General features: G+C 35.8%; 1 protein-coding gene and 1 non-coding gene across 2 annotated transcripts in view; both read right to left on the bottom strand.

Moving 5' to 3' along the window:
• Positions 1 to 17473, bottom strand: part of LOC128987000 (ankyrin repeat and SAM domain-containing protein 1A-like) — a 140059-nt gene that overhangs the window by 68476 nt on the left and 54110 nt on the right. The window contains exons 6-7 of the mRNA XM_054407642.1: positions 1267 to 1493; positions 989 to 1133 (exon numbers count right to left, since the gene is read on the bottom strand). Of these exons, the coding sequence (XP_054263617.1) occupies positions 989 to 1133; positions 1267 to 1493 (372 nt within the window). The remainder of the gene's footprint in view (positions 1 to 988; positions 1134 to 1266; positions 1494 to 17473) is intronic.
• On the bottom strand, positions 5998 to 6115 carry LOC128988230 (U4atac minor spliceosomal RNA). The gene has a single exon (XR_008490354.1). It is a non-coding gene; the product is annotated as a U4atac minor spliceosomal RNA (small nuclear RNA).

Below are 17473 nucleotides of genomic sequence, written 5' to 3'. Positions count from 1 at the left end.
TTATATTAGACACTGTACGCAGGCCACAAACTACTACACCACACTATCTCAAATTTAACCAAGTGGAGAGAGTTAACAATGATACTCGTAAAAATAAAAACTAAATAAAATTAAACTGCACTACTAATTATCATTTTCCAAGAACTCTTCATAAAACGTTACAAGAAATAACCGCTTATGAAAATCCTCGAGTCAAAAGGTTAAATAAAAGAGGCAATCAAGAAACCGCAGAATAAAGCAGTTAGACAAGTTTAGACAAGTCTTGGTGTAATTAAAAGAGATGTTTGCGTCAGGTTATATCGAGACTATGGAGTTCGCCAAGACGAAGCTTGATGTAATGAGCGAGTTTTTCCGCTCTCTGACTTTCTCATTTCCTACAGACAAACATTTGCTCTCGACACACCACACTTCGGATATATATTTCACATTTTATTAAAACCGTCAGAAAACTCGGTGTAGATTTTTAGTTTTAGTCACGCTCCGTAGACGAGCTCGCGGGCGCGGGGCTAATCAAAAGTTGCCCTTCTCATCCGTTTGTTTGGTTTTTGCCGCAAACTTTGCCCGAGCGCGCCGCCCCGTCGCTAATAATGTATTCTTTGAATCCGCCCCGACCCGAGAAAGACAACATTTGTCCGCTAAAAATTAGCCGCGCCTCTAACGAACCGGCTGGATTAAATCTTGTGGTTCGAATCGTGTGTTGAGCGCCTTTTAATAAACCCGTTGTCCAGAAACAATTAATCATGCACAATAATGTAATAGCATATAAAACTAGTGAGTGCGAGATAGACATCCTATTGTGCAACAATAATTACACTACATTATATTGTGTCGATGTGACTCAATTGTTAATACACTTTCAATGGAATTTACCATTGTTTTTTTACCCTGTTCAACAAAGATCGTCCGAAATGAACATTCATTCAAACTAAAACTATATTGTTTTGCAATATTTTTTACAATACAGAACAGATGGCCTGGAGATGCTTACATCGATATCGCCGACGAGGCGGAGACCCGACGATCCCACTGTGTGGGCGAGTGGCTGGGAGGAACTCTGACATTCTCGTAGGGACTGCCTAGAGACGGTACAGGGATGGGCGGTAGAGACTGGTCACCGTGGACCGCCCTGAACCCTGCAAGAACCGACATCAACATATGTAGTTGTACGATGGCACAAGTCTAACATAACAAGTATAGGCAAGCAAAATAGATTGCCCACAAGAAAAGTTATGATAAGCATGCGAACTATGAACAAAACCAACTTACTTGATATAATGGTGATGATGTCTTGGACGACATGGGTGGGGAATTGTTTGAGCAAATCAGTGACAGTGTTTCGTTGTTCGTCGCGGATGCCGAGGTCGACGCCGTGTTCCAGCAGCGTCCTGACGACTTCGGTCTTGCCACAGAGAGCGGCCTCGTGTAGCGCGGACCCCGCGGCCGTGCGGACGTTGACGTCCATACCTGCAGAGAGCAGTACCTCCACCACGGCCCTGGAACATCATCACAAATACTGTAGACAAAGACACTATATCCTAACCACATGCCAAAGAAATCAAAAGAATCCTGCAAAGGTGTGGCATCCATGGGAACCAGAAAATGCAAAGTGGAAAAGAGTACACGTAGATTTCCCTAGGATCTGTCTCGAATCAATACATTTAACTTGTTGTGGACTCATTCTCTAACTGGTTGGAAGTCTCCCCAATGACTCAAAGCAACATCCAAGAAAACCATCGAGTTTTTGGAAGGTTTTTTCACGATGCGGCCTACCCTAAACATTGATGAGCGACAAAGATTCGAAATTAAAATCAGAAGAGTTAAGTAATTATTTAAAACTGAATTGAATCATTCATAGAACCATTGAGAACTATAATTTACAGAGCTATGGCCAGGCAAAACGCTATGTTCAAGAAGTTTAAAGACACTTAAGAAAAGGATACAAAGGGAAAATTAAAAGAAAAACGTCTCAAGATTCTCTCATCTCACCGGAAAACACGACATCGATCACAACAAAAATCCGGTGGAATGATGTTTGGAAGAACACTGGATGTGTTGAGACCTTCATTGGAATCTTCGTTGGACCTTTCCCCGCACAGCCCAACAAGGACGCATATCATGCAATGGAAGAATAAGAGAGGTCAAAGCAGGTGATGTTTTCACAAGGACAAGGGAAATTATGAAAAATAATAAAATTGCTTGGCGGAAAGGTAATATAAAGAAAACTATTGGGAAGGTGATGTACTCCTTTGCTGTTAATGATATAGAGACGAGACATAAATCAAATTCAAACGTTGTAAACCTGGACAATTTATTTGGTAAATTCACAGTATATCAAGATTAGTATCATAGAGGAAGAAGTTGTACCCGTTGTACTGTCTTAAAATGAACAGTATTTTTTTTTAAACTAATCAGCTGAGTTAGCATATTATGTTTGTTTAGAACTTCTGGAATTGTAAAATATCATATGTCATAAAGTGGTAGTTTTAATGTGTGTTTAAAATAGCTTCCACTACGATAATCAGGATGGTTAGGAATGAATAGTTACACAAATAACTGGTATTAATGATGGAATATAACTTAATATAACCAACTATTAACAAGTTTTATTTCGTTATTTGCCTAAATTTGCCAGTATATAAGATTGAAAGTATTAATAATTGTATTAATACTTTTTGACTTTTTTAAAGCCCCATTTTTTTACAAACTCCTACGAGACCTTCCCGACGTAATATCTGTTGATAGACCAAAAGTTCTTCAACATACAAGAAGAACTTGGATCCTTATTCTTGTAATTTCCACCTCGAAGTCCCTCTATATTCCATCGACGTACCTAACCTAATATAATTCTACTTAACCTATATAATGTTATATAATACAGGGTTATTACAAATGATGTTCCTGATTTTGATTATAAATATTACTGGGTTAATTTGTTTCAAGACTATTTTAATTGGTACCATTGGAAAGAAAAACTCATAAAGTTTTATTTACATTGGTTTGGGTGCATATCAGCTGTTTGTCAAGTCAATTGTTGTAAGTGTTGTGTAATGGCTGAATTTGAAGGCAGGAAAGCTTTTTGCCAGTTGCAATATTACATTAACCAATCTGTTATTAGTGTGCAACGACACTTAAGAACCAGGTTTAACGATTATCCTCCTAGTAACCACTATATTGGCAAGTGTCACTTGAAATTTAAGAGAAGTGGCTGCATTTTAATGTTACCTGTAGTAGGGTTGAACTTAACAATGTGCTGCCTGAGATATGGAACGAGCTCGGTGGTCCGAATAATGACACACCCCTGAACTGGCCTACAAGATCTCCGGATATCACCCCTTGATTTTTTTCTTGTGGGGATACATCAAAGATAAGGCGTACACATCACCATTATCAAGCATACTTGAGATCCAGCAACGAATTACCAAAGCTATCGAAACAATAGACCTAGACACACTTTTCAAAGTCTAGCAAGAGCTTGACTACATTATTGACATCTGTCGTACCACAAGGGGTTTCCGTATCGAGCATTTACAGTTCTGTGTATCTGTATCAAAACTTTTTGAGTTTTTCAAAAGTTGTAACCATTTTATTTCTTTCTATAACAAATAAAACTATATTTCATGTATGTATGAAATCATGAACATCATTTGTAATAACCCTGTATAACAACATAATATACATAACATAATATAATAACTTAATATATACTATTACTTAAAAATCTAGTGGTGTCTGTCTGTATGTTTGTTACTAATAGGCGCATTAACTACTGAACTGACTGGGCTTAAATTATACAAAAATATAGCTACCATACCAAGGACCTTTATAGGACTATTCACACTTCGATACTGAACGTGGGCTTTGACCCTTTGACTTTAAAAGTTCTGAGGTGAGGAATTTAAAAGTAAATATTGATTGGTCTCCATGGCTGCCATGAGAGCACATACAATGTTTGCAATTTGCTATGCCACCCAAATGTAAAAAAGCTGATCTGTCAAACCACATTAATTCACAATTCCACAGCTGGTTTATAAATAGGCATATAATATTCTCTACAATCATGTGACATGTTTATTTATTCTTATATTTTATGGTTCATTGATTATTGATTTTATGAAAAAAGTGAGATTGTATATCTGTTGCTGTATCTAAACTTAATTAATTATAAAAAATTTCGCTAATGTGTATTGAAAGATTTTGGAGTAAAAAATAGTGAAATTATAAAGTTCACATTTACTTTAATCATTTTAAAATTTTTGAAGAATTAACATGTGTTTAGAGTAGGGCACACACCTTAAAAATTGAAACTTTTTCTCAAAGGAGATAATTAATTGTATATTTTTGCCATTTTGAGAGAAGTATTGTTCTCACCATTTGAGTTTTTACAAATTTTTAAAATCATAATTTCATATTACTACCCATAGATTAGTTATGATGTTTTCTAATCCAGAGGTAGCTACTACCTATCTATATTATAATTTTTGACACTTTCTGTAGATTTAACATTCTATTCTAATAATGAATAACTTTTTACGAGCGTTTCATGGTCATTATATGTATATTTTCAACCAAGTTCCTCTTAGCTTAACCTACCCTCAACATAAACATTGTTTGAATGACGTTAAATTTCCATATTCTAAGCTGATACAAATATTTCAATTTAAAAACAACAATAAAAAACTAAGTTGTATATGCACTTACCTTTGGTGCATGAATAGTAGGAGCTATAAATAGTAGGGCTAAGTATATTTCTGTTTGTTTTAGTAGTAAGAGTGTTAATGTTTTTGTTTGTTCACATAGTATATAATGAGATTTTTTATAATCAATGCTAAGTGAGCAATGCTTTTTAGAAGCAAGATCATATATGTTTCTTTTCATTCAAACCATAATATTAACCAGATGTGGTAAATTATTGTTTGTCTATGTTTGATTTGATCATTTAAAAGTACTGTAAGTAAAAGCTTTGAGTTTTTTATTGTTTGAAAATGTTTTTTATGTAATTAGTAAGTTAACAGTTTTTGATAGGTAAATTTATTGGAATTGAATCTTATTTTACACTGTTTTTCATTTCAGATTTCAAAATGCAACATTTAAACATACATCAACCCCAGACTAAGGACGGGTACTCTGCTAGTGTTATATAATTAGAACCTAACCTATATAATGTTAGGTTATATACATCGATGCTATATTCCTACCAGAATTCATCACAAAGGGATAAAAAGATAAGAATCGGTGGGTTGGCAAGTGAATATCTTAAATGTGAGCGGGGAGTATTACCATGAGAACGGGGTTTTGTGGGAGTTTTATGGGGTTAAATTTTTTTTCTTATTTTGACCCCAAAACCTACCGTTTCCCTATTACTCATAAAGAGCTAATGAAATAAATAATTTAATATATTCAACTGTTTTTTTACAGTTATTGGCTATGGAGAAAATTCAAAAATTTTAAAGTTAAAATTCGCATGTTATTTTTATGAATAAAGTAAACTATTGTAGTTTTGCTTGTTTATGGATATATTTTGATCAAACTTGGAAAATTATTTATTCTATACTAAGCTATAATTTAGATCAGTGCAATCTGCAGGTGGCTCACATAAACTACGACGATTTTGATAAAACAAAAATCTGGCTACAAATTTAACATGGGGATGGAATGTCTAGTTGTGTTAATAGTCAAAGCTAAACGTAAACAAATTTAAATCCCGTCGGCTACAATGCCCTATAATCAAATGAAAACAATGAATACAACCGATTGTTGAAAACGCTGTTGACCAGTGAATATAATGAATAGCTGAGGTCATCAACTTCAGCTGAATTAAATTTCCACAGGGAGTTAAAAGAGATGTATACTGTACTCCCAAGGAAGAAAAACAGAATTACTAAGACTCGAAACGCATTTGTTTTGTAAAAATCCGATACCGATATTACCATTATCGAAATCGGCCCAAGTTGAAGAGTGTCAAATGCTTTATTTGGTGCCCCCCTGTAAAGTAAGGGAGGCTTCAAAAATTGCAACTCCTCCCCGAAGGGTGGGATGCGGGATTTAATTGTTTGGTTTCAGCAAACGTACCCTCACTTACGTTCCTCGGGCAGTTCGCTCCCCAGACAAGGATGGTGAGAGAACAAGGGTCAAGATAGAGGAGGTCGTATAACGCGAACACTAAAATCGGTGTGAGAACCAAACATTTCACGTCAAGTTTGATCAATAATTCGTTTTTAGAAAACGGTGAAATTATATATTTTCTTAAAAACTTAATATTTTCGGCAAACAAAAAAGAGTAAACATTGTGATAAACACATAATTTAAGTTTTTTAAATAGATTTTGTCTAATTAACAACACTTTTTTGGCGTACTCTACAGCGCTGCGATCTAGTGGTGAGCGAGACAACGAAGTCGGCAAGGCAGGACGCTAGTACCTGCAATGGCCACCCGCAGCGCGAAATACCGGCGCACATCTGACAACAATGGTGATTGGTGAAGAATATTGTTTGGGAACAGAGTAAAATTAATTTAACCTCCAGCTAATCGCAGTTTTGTTGGTTGAGTGCAAACTGTTGATGAATATAGTACGATAAAAATATTAATGAAATGTGTTATTATTTCTAAATAATTGAAATGCAAACTATCTTCAAAAACCGTTTAACATAAACATCCCAATCCTAAGAGAAAGTAGAAATAGTTTATAAAATCATGGGAGGAAATTTTTACTACGTACTACGGGAGTATGTTTTATCTATGGTACTACGTATTTAATTTTAAAATGTTAAAAATTAATGGCACCTTTGCAGCTCGTTAATAAAATCTTCAACAATCAAGAGAGCGTATTTTAAGTAGAATGGGTTTTATGTTTTAATGTCTCTATTTTGTGAAATAACTATTAATATATAGACTATAGACATGAAATCGCTCTCTATATACCGAATAGAAACCGACCTTCGTTCCTATAAGGACCTCTATACAGGGTTAGTAAAAAGTGTGGAGACCCCCTGTTATTTTTTTAACGGCCCATACTAGAAAAACTAAACTCGGCACACCATTATGGCATGTTATGAAGTACTTTTTGGGCATAACCGTCACTTGGTGTACATACCCAAAATGGGGGATTTTGGGGGAAACTAAAAAAATTCAAATACAAAGACCTACCGAGTGACCCCTCATTTCGAAGGTCCTGGTAAAAGAAAACCAACAACGCAAACTAGAGGTCTCTATCTCAGCTCAGTACAAAATGGCAGCCAATTGAAATTCTCATAAGTTCCCAAACCCAAAATGGGGGATTTTGGGGGAAACTCAAAATTTTTTAATGATAAGCCCCATCGAGTGACCCCTCATTTTGAAGGCCATAATAAAAGAAAACTAACAACACAAACTATAGGTCTCTATCTTAACACAGTAAAATATGGCAGCCAATTGAATATAAAATTGCAAGTTATTTCCAATTTCTAAAGATTTCAATCAGCTTCCATTTTTTACTGGATTGAGATAGAAACCTCTAGTTTGCGTTGTAAGTTTTCTTTTACCAGGACCTTCAAAATGAGGGATCACTTGATGGGGCTTATCATTTAAAACTTTTGAGTTTCCCCCAAAATCCCCCATTTTGGGTTTGGTAAGCAAGTGGCTATTATGCTTAAAAAGTACTTCATAACATGCCAAAAAGGTGTGTAGAGTTCAGTTTTCCTAGTGTGAGCCGCTACAAAATTTACAGGGGGTCTCCAGACTTGGAAAGCTGCAAGTTAAATTCTATTTCTGAGAATTTCAATTGGCTGCCATTTTTTACTGGATTGAGATAAATACCTCTAGTTTGCGTTTTTGGTTTTCTTTTACCAGGACCTTCAAAATGAGGGGTCACTCGGTAGGTCTTTGTATTTGAAATTTTTGAGTTTCCCCCAAAATCCCCCATTTTGGGGATGTACACCAAGTGACGGTTATGCCCAAAAAGTACTTCATAACATGCCATAAAGGTGTGCCGAGTTTAGTTTTTCTAGTATGGGCCGTTAAAAAAATAACAGGGGGTCTCCACACTTTTTACTAACCCTGTATATGATCTGTACAACTAAGCTTGTCTACTGAAAAACTAGAGGGGACTTTTATGAATGAATGAAAAGTGTAATTAGCGTAATATCTTAACAATGCCAATCATTCCCTAGTTTTTTTGTCCCACGGGGCATAGTTCAAAGCACCAAATATAATTTTATCCTTATACTCCTAGAACGAGTATTTTTAGATTATAAATTTAAATCCAAGTCTCTATAGCATTCGCAAGGTTGTATCACATTTCACCTTGCAAGTAGCGAACTCAGTCAGGGTCGAAGTTTAGGTTGAGGGTTGAGACTCCCGCCAATAAAGCCTCCCTCGACAGATGGCGCGCGTGTTTCTTTTATTGAATTCCTCGGCAACATTTTCCATAACCGGTAACACATGCGGCGCGTACGCACCACTTGACAAAAACTCAATCCTGCGCCACATTTCCTGATGCGGTCCTTATCAGTGGCAGGATATTAAAATGGCGGCGGCGCGACGTTAATCAGCCTTATCTGATATTGATGGCGTTGGCGTTGGCGGCCGGACATCGCTGACACACGTCACAACTGTACATTGTATATCGCACACGGTAAATATTAATGAACACCGTAACAATCAACTGTAACTATTGGTCCGATCAAATATTAAATACTCAATGTCAAATCACTGAGGATTTCAATCTACAGTACTGCGTGTCCAGCACCACGGTAGATAAGAAATTCTACAACATGTAGGAAATTTAAGAATAATAATTAAATAGTGAATAGCAGAACAAGATATTGGGACTGTTGCAAATAAAATATAAATAAGGAACTAATTTGCTGCTCTATCAGTAAAATAAAGTTATAAGATATCGTACCCTATGGTATAAAGCAAATTATCTAAGCACTATAATGTGACAGTTTAGTTAGATAAACGCTTTTAGCACAGACAATGGAATAAACCAATGGAATAAAATTAAAGTATTATATTGTCTGTGCTTTTAGCTAATTTCTCAGGACACAAGAAGGTTATGAACTACTGTAGCGCAGAATGCAGATAAAGTAATCTAAAAGCACGATGTGTTGCGATCGTTTGATGAGTCTTTTGATGCTCTCAGTAGACGTTTATGAGATTGCACATAATGCAGATTATCTAAGCACGATTATTGTTTGATAAGTTCTTTGCAGCTCTCTCAGGGGATTGACAGATTGTGAGACATAATACAGGTTATCTAAGCACGATAATTGTTTGATAAGTTCTTTGCAGCTCTCTCAGGGGATTGACAGATTGTGAGACATAATACAGGTTATCTAAGCACGATAATTGTTTGATAAGTTCTTTGCAGCTCTCTCAGGGGATTGACAGATTGTGAGACATAATACAGGTTATCTAAGCACGATAATTGTTTGATAAGTTCTTTGCAGCTCTCTCAGGCGATTGACAGATTGTGAGGCATAATACAGGTTATCTAAGCACGATAATTGTTTGATAAGTTCTTTGCAGCTCTCTCAGGGGATTGACAGATTGTGAGACATAATACAGGTTATCTAAGCACGATAATTGTTTGATAAGTTCTTTGCAGCTCTCTCAGGGGATTGACAGATTGTGAGGCATAATACAGGTTATCTAAGCACGATTATTGTTTGATAAGTTCTTTGCAGCTCTCTCAGGGGATTGACAGATTGTGAGACATAATACAGGTTATCTAAGCACGATAATTGTTTGATAAGTTCTTTGCAGCTCTCTCAGGGGATTGACAGATTGTGAGACATAATACAGGTTATCTAAGCACGATAATTGTTTGATAAGTTCTTTGCAGCTCTCTCAGGGGATTGACAGATTGTGAGACATAATACAGGTTATCTAAGCACAATAATTGTTTGATAAGTTCTTTGCAGCTCTCTCAGGGGATTGACAGATTGTGAGGCATAATACAGGTTATCTAAGCACGATAATTGTTTGATAAGTTCTTTGCAGCTCTCTCAGGGGATTGACAGATTGTGAGACATAATACAGGTTATCTAAGCACGATAATTGTTTGATAAGTTCTTTGCAGCTCTCTCAGGGGATTGACAGATTGTGAGGCATAATACAGGTTATCTAAGCACGATTATTGTTTGATAAGTTCTTTGCAGCTCTCTCAGGGGATTGACAGATTGTGAGACATAATACAGGTTATCTAAGCACGATGTTTTGTTATTGCATAATAAGTGTTTTGCTGCTACCTCGGTAGGAAAAAAGTGTTGAGATCACGCATGACATAGTAGACAATTACTTTACATGTACTTACTTTACATGTTACTTTACATGGGACAATTACTTTTTTTTTTTTTAATAGACATGATACTTTGACGCCTTGAAATATCATTTTTTCTTCGGTTGCTGCCAGCTCAACACATACCTTGCAATTACAACAGACGCCGGTGACGGTTTGAATCTAAAACCTCAGATAATAACTCAAATAAACCTCAACAATGCGAAACCAGTGAATAACTATTTATCTCGTGTTTTACTTTTCGCGGTTGAAGTGGACAGCGTTATACGATTTTCTTGTCGATTATTTCTTGAATGCGACATGCGCTGCCGTTCTGACAGAAACTAACAGGAGAACATCATGTGTTTATCTTTACAGCTCAGAGTATTAAGCACAGATCAATGAATATGGTATAGAATAGTGTAATAAATTGCATTTATTTGCTTTTTTTATTTGAAACTCACACATAAAACAGTATGTTGTAGTGAGTTTTACAGTGTAGCGTATGCATTTACTTGTTCGGCGATTGTCGCTTACATAAAGGAGCACGGGGTAGTTCGGTACAGTATAGTGTATTTATTTACCTGTTCAGTGATTGCCGTTGCGAAATTCATCACTCACACAATCATTGGCCAATTAGCATTTTCATTTTGGTAATTTTCATCTTTGTTGTTGTGTTGGTGTCATCCAATCGAGGTTTCGTATTTCCGCGCCGGCCGCTGAATTACAGTTCAATTAAAACTATAACGCCATGCCGCGGGTGCGTTGCATTTAGGCTGTTCACACATTCATCGATTTGTCAAATTACATTGTAGTATCGATCCCCTCGAAAGAAAATTAATGGACTTCGTTCAAAAAATACCAATGACGTAGAGATAATGTTTGAGACATCATTTGGTTTTCTCAAGATCACATCGATCTACCATCTACAGTTTTATTCCTTGACCTACACTTCTACGATTGCTTTACTGGTATCTAACTCATACGTTTAATGACATAATGTTAACGTTTCTCTTCAGACATAATGAAACTCCGTCCAGAAATCTCAAAGACGGTCTGTCCCAAATTCAGATCTTCTTTTCCTGATATTCAATTCACACAGCTGAACCTTTGACGTCATTGCTCTGACGACTCAAAGACCTCGCAACGTAGAGAATTACTAATTTCATTGAAGCTCAGAACACTATCCAACTACGATCGAGATAGTTTTAATCTAGACTTACTTTCTACAAATTACAAATGGATTGTTGGTGTGTTCGAATGAATCATAAAGAACTTATTTAGTATCTTGAAGTCAGATCTACATACATATTGGCATCTCGCCTAACTTATACAGGGTGTTCAAAAAAGGTGGGGACATATTTTACCTAGTGATTCCTTGGGACAAAATAAAGAGAAAATCAAGTATAACAATCTTTCCAAAATCGCTTCGTTAACCAGATATCCACAATTTTGTATTTTTTAGATAAAAATTTTTATCTTGTGACTTTTTTCAACTGATCTTTATAAAACTTTGTATGTATGTTAAGGTAAAAGAGACCCATGTTAGAAAAAATTCAACTAGATTCAACTTATAATTTAAAAATGGCGGCCATTTTAATTTTTTAAACTTAAATTACTCAAAAACGATTGATTTTATGAAAAAAACCTCTAGAACACTTTTATTTAGCATTTTTAATTCCCTATCAAATAGAACGAATAAGAAATAGCTAAAAAGTATTACGGTTTTTTAGTTGTAAAATGGGGTAGAATTAAGGCAGAAGATAGTCAGATTTGCCCCATTTTACATAATTTTAATTTTATTTTTATTTTCACCCAAGGAATCACTAGGTAAAATATGTCCCCACCTTTTCTGAACACCCTGTATAAGCCACAATGAAAAAAAAAAACAACGGATATCAAGCACAAGGACCAATATTACAGCATCTAGTTGGTACACAAACATAATCCTTGTCTCTGGTTTTATCCGGCGCCGAATATTGTACTCGTGTTTCGCTCAACAGTGTGAACACCAAGGATGTTGATTTTAAATTTACTACAGAGTATTGGGAATAGTAAGATGTTCCCTTACCCCCTTCCCAGCCTGGTCCCCAAAGCTGAGTCATATTTTTCTCCTCTGTCGTAAAGGGACACTCTTAGGGAGTGTAGATCTTATCTTGTCCGGCTGTTAAAACGTACATCTAAAATTACTTTATTTTTACTGGAGTCCTGTTATAAGTTAACTAATGTCGATTACAGCTCGGTTACACAGCGAGTTCACTCTGCAAGTATAAAAGCCAGTTTCTCTGAGCGTACGACTTCTACTAATTCCTTCGATATCGACAAGATTAATCCAACTTGACGCTTGTACACAACCTAATGTGACCACACTTTGAGTAAGTGTTACGATATAATTTGCAAAGAAATCCGGTGAGATGCATGTTAAGTTCTCTAGGGCTTTTTACTCTTTCCCTCTATACGTAAGTACTGTTTCCCTAAAAAATTTTGAGTTTGAGTTTTGGATGGAAATCTCCGTTTTTGGCCCCCCTATAACAAAATACTCGCACTTCCGCAAAAGCGGAACGAGTTGGATTAAAATTTAGAGTGTTATGGTCCTTTTAACTCTAAACAAAATGGTACAAGCCTCAAGCTGTATACAATTACCGTGCTAAAGTGTTTGAAATTTGTGATTTCACCCGTAAATACCCTAGGTTACTCCCACCATTTACCCATTATAAGGGTTGTTGACAAGCATCTCCCATTAGCTGATGGGAGAAATTATGTGTGAGACTGTCGATACCATTTGTTTTATAAGCTATCGAGCTAGCGCGGCGTGTACGCTAGAATACGGAAAAGCTCGTTTTTAGCTTGCAAACTTGTCTTATATCGAGCCTTCATTTAGCTTGGTGTTTAGCAGATTAACACACATATACAACATCAAACCGGACGGAGCACTTAATCCGTAAATTACGTTATAACATCAATTACACCGATTTAAGTCCGCAAAAACGAGTGGTCCACGTTTCACACGGTCGCACACAGTTGTATTTACACGGGCAAAAATCACGCTTGGCGGAGCGCGGCCGATATATGTTTGATAGTGGCCGCTATGATGATTGAAATCACCGGCCCAAAACACTATCGAATAATGTGGTGGCTCCAATATTTGGCTTTAATATCCGCGGCCGGCGGCGCGCCCCAGGTAATGCATGCACATCAGTAGCCGCATCTCTCGCCGTGACGTCACTAGGCGGCTTTTTGTACGTTATGTTAGTTTAGTTTCAATATCCTATTCATATCCTGGCCCCCGCCGCCCACATTGCATTTCCTATTTCACTGTACCGAAAAGAAATCGCCACTTTCGAATGGTCAGTGGATATCGCATAATATTGGTAACATTATGAGTAAATCATTCACAATATATTGTGTTGAGTTTATAGCCCAAAACTAAAAAAAAACTGACACAGGGAACGTTAAAAAAACTGCAAGAAAACGTTTTATGGTTTTATTTTGTAGTGTTGGGTCTGCAGAGTGACATACTAAAAGTTACTAAAAATCGGCCAACAGAAAACCTCCTAAAATCAGGATGGATAAAAACAAGCCCATGGGGCGTAGCCCAAGGGAAATATGAAAATTAAATTATATAATATTCCATTGTCTTCAATTTGTGAGCTATCTCTCAAGTTTCAAGTCTCTAGCTCATCGGTAAGTTAGTATAAAATTGATTGCAAAATTTGTACCGGACAAGAAAGTGAGCTAATAAAAACGTTTAAAAATTGCGGTTTTCCCAACATTGTACAAATTTGAAAAAAATATACCTCATGCATATTTTATTCATTTAATTTGAGATATTGAGTTGGGACGACACCGATTATTATTGGGTGGTTAGTACTTCATTTCAAGTCAATATCTTAAATATTTTTTAATAAAAAATGCATGTGGTATCCTTTTTTTTCGAATTTGTCCAATGTTGGGAAAAGCCACAATTTTTAATAGTGATTTTAGGTGGTTTCCTGTGGACCGATTTTTAGCAGCTTTTAGTATGTCACTCTGCAGACCCAACACTACAAAATAAAACTATAAAACGTTTTCTTGAAATTTTTTAAGGTTCTTATGCTATATTTCTCTGACTATTATGTTGTGTTTGGTTCATTTATAGGTGTTCTTATAGGTCGTCGATATGAAGAAGTGCATGAGTGCGTTACAGCGAGAACGAATAATACACACACATAAGTTACAGACAATTGTTATTTTTTAAGTAGGAAAACCTGCTTGTCATATATTTATTGTGTGATAAATTACAGCATGGTCATAGACACACTGTCCTATTTGTCAAGAATTTCTTTCGTTTTTTGCCGGCGAATATTTATATTCTTACGTTTGTTTTTGTTTACCAAATATCAAACTTAAACCATTGACTATTTAAACGGTCTTAGTCATAAAAAATGGCAGGTGAGGCATCTCCCCACATTTTCACTTATTCACTTACCACCTGCGCCTTTGATTCAACAAAGGGATTAAACAATAAAAATATTACTTGCGAATAAAAACAACAACTTATTTGTGCAGTATTAAAATAGAATAATAACGTTAAGTATGAATATAAGCTGAACATATTGCAATAATGTCAAAGTATCGTAGCCAAAATAGGATTGCGCGTTCATCAACAATGTGTGCGTGAATGTCGCATAAATAACCTTAACGATCGTAGCTTGAATTAACAATCTAAGATATTACAGTTGTATTTTTGCTGCAGTGGACTACAAGTTGTGGAAAAACATGAGTATTTGTGGTTCTATGATAGACAAATTGATTGACTTGTGACAAATGCTGTTTACAATTTTTAGTTAGGTATCTTTAACTTTCCTATCAACGACTAAACTAAATATTTTAGTTTTGCTGTTATCATAGTTTGTTAAAGAGATAAGTATACGAATCGTCATTGTATCACCACACCCATGATCTTCTAAATATATAAAAGGCAAAGCCCTCACTGACTCACTCACTCACTCACTCACTCACTCATCACTAATTCTCCCACTTCCCATTTACCTAGGAGGCTGAAATTCGGTACACCGATTCTTTGGGCATTAAATAGGAAAACTAAGAAGTTTTTATTCTGATCGGGCTTTCGGGCTCCGCCCCAGTGGCTCTGGAGTTTCCCATGTTAACCTTATGATTGTTCATATTTAAAAGGAATTAATGAATCTTAACAGCTGTTTCAATTAAACAAGTTAATTGAAGGTATCTCTGTCGAGATACCTTCAAGGAACTTGGCATTTTAACTCTCTACCAAACAGTTTATATTCTGGAATGTGCCGTTACCGCTAAAGCCAAACCAGAATATTTCACCAACAACAATAGTATTCACAACTATAACACCAGATGAGCCCAAGATCTACATGTACAACAAGTGAGAACAGCATTGGTTAAAAAAAATCCCTATCACATGTGCATAAAAATATACAATAGTTTGCCTCAAAATTTAAAAAATGAAAATCAAAATGGCCAAGAAAAAATTAAAAATGTACCTGGTAGAGAAGAAAATATATAATGCAAAAGAATTCCTGGAAGAGTAACAAAATAAGAGTAATGAAGAGTAAATATAATACATTGACGACCACGGCGTAGATACGCTTCCAGTGGGACATTATCAAGTATCAAGTAAGTAAGTATCAAGTTGGTTCTGTTCTATGATGTTCAACAGCATTAAAGTTACTAGGGTTACCAACAGGGTGCAGCACTATTATTTTTTTTAATTTATGACAACAGCTAATTTGAAACCAAAATGTCAGTGAGCGTAGCGAACGAACTTCAACCAGGACGTGATTGAGCCATGCGTATACAATACAAACCAAATAGACCTACATCATTCAGTACGAATACGACGAAAGCTGTTTCCATGGATATAAAAAACCTTAAACTCATAAAATAATTTTCAACAAGGTAATTGGTAATATCCATGGTAACAAAAACAACTAAAGTGTGGCGAGAGACGCAAGAAACACTCACAAAACATCTTTTCATTGTGGAATAGATCTGAACGACGTGCTGAATTTGTAGTACTGTAGTGAAAGATGGCACCGCAACAGCAAAAGACAATACGGCAAGGTAAGTAAAATATGCAATTATTTTTAAGTTTTAAGGTTAATGTTGCACAGGATAAACGTATCAGTGGCGTTTAACATTCAACCATGTAAATTAAGAAACCTGACGTTGACCTGACGTGTATTTTTAGATGATGCCCGCTCTTAAAAACGATGATTAGGCTCAAATTGCTTGATTACAAATCTAGTATAATATTAATGAGATTATGTCATGTTGTACATTCATTTTTACCTATTAAAACAATAAGAGAGTGTATCTTTAGTAGGCTAATATTTATCTGCAACTGAAAAGTTGCAAAAGTTTAAACAGACAACAAATTGTTATTTTCACGAACTAACAGTTAACCTGCTTCTAGTATTAGACAATACTGAAATAAATGCGAGAATTTTCTAAAAAATACACCAGTGGACAAAATTGCTATGAAAAAATCGATTTTCAGCAATTTGTATAACAATTAAAGTGACAATGTGACCACACAAGTCAACAGACGACAGCGGCAGCATTAGTTGTGTCAGTGTAATGTAATGTATCAAAGATACCGTCACAAAGTAAACTGACAGTTTATACACTGACCACAACCTCGCCACAACACCTGTTGTTGTTGCTATTGATGTTGTTGCTGTTGTGAATGGTTTACCAATCAGTGATCATTTGATTTACCAACCAAAATCGGCGTTGAAAAATTCACGTTGAAAAAGTTTTCTTCAACAATGCTCTCACTTTTACCGTTGTTGTTTATTATATGGCGGATCAAACTCATTTTTCTATGTGTGATTATTACATAGGTCGACCAAATTTTGTTTTAACACAAACACGCACAATAAAGTTTTCTATGCCGACGGTGGTATGGTAAACTACATGAGAAATAATCTCCGTTCTCATTTTGGCTGGAGAAACCCCTGCCATTGATGAACTAATATAAGTTAAGTAATTATAATAGTTCATCCACCCCCTTAAAGCAGCTCCCCGGGCGTTATGACTCTAAAAGATTCGTAGAGGCACTCTACGTTAGAGAACTTATGTTGAAACGTTTAATGAAAATGTAACCAGACTTTAGATTTTACAAAAGTATATATAAGGTATATAAAGTCAATTGTACTAGTTTCCCAAGATGTCTTCTAGCGAGTGTGT

The sequence above is a fragment of the Macrosteles quadrilineatus genome, unplaced genomic scaffold (genome assembly GCF_028750875.1).
Source record: "Macrosteles quadrilineatus isolate MER2022 unplaced genomic scaffold, UCM_ALF_1.0 Scaffold_2__2_contigs__length_208266976, whole genome shotgun sequence".
In the NCBI taxonomy this organism is placed as follows: Eukaryota; Metazoa; Arthropoda; class Insecta; order Hemiptera; family Cicadellidae; genus Macrosteles; species Macrosteles quadrilineatus.
The sequence above is the reverse complement of the archived record's forward strand: the minus strand, read 5'-3'. Positions and strand labels throughout refer to the sequence as shown.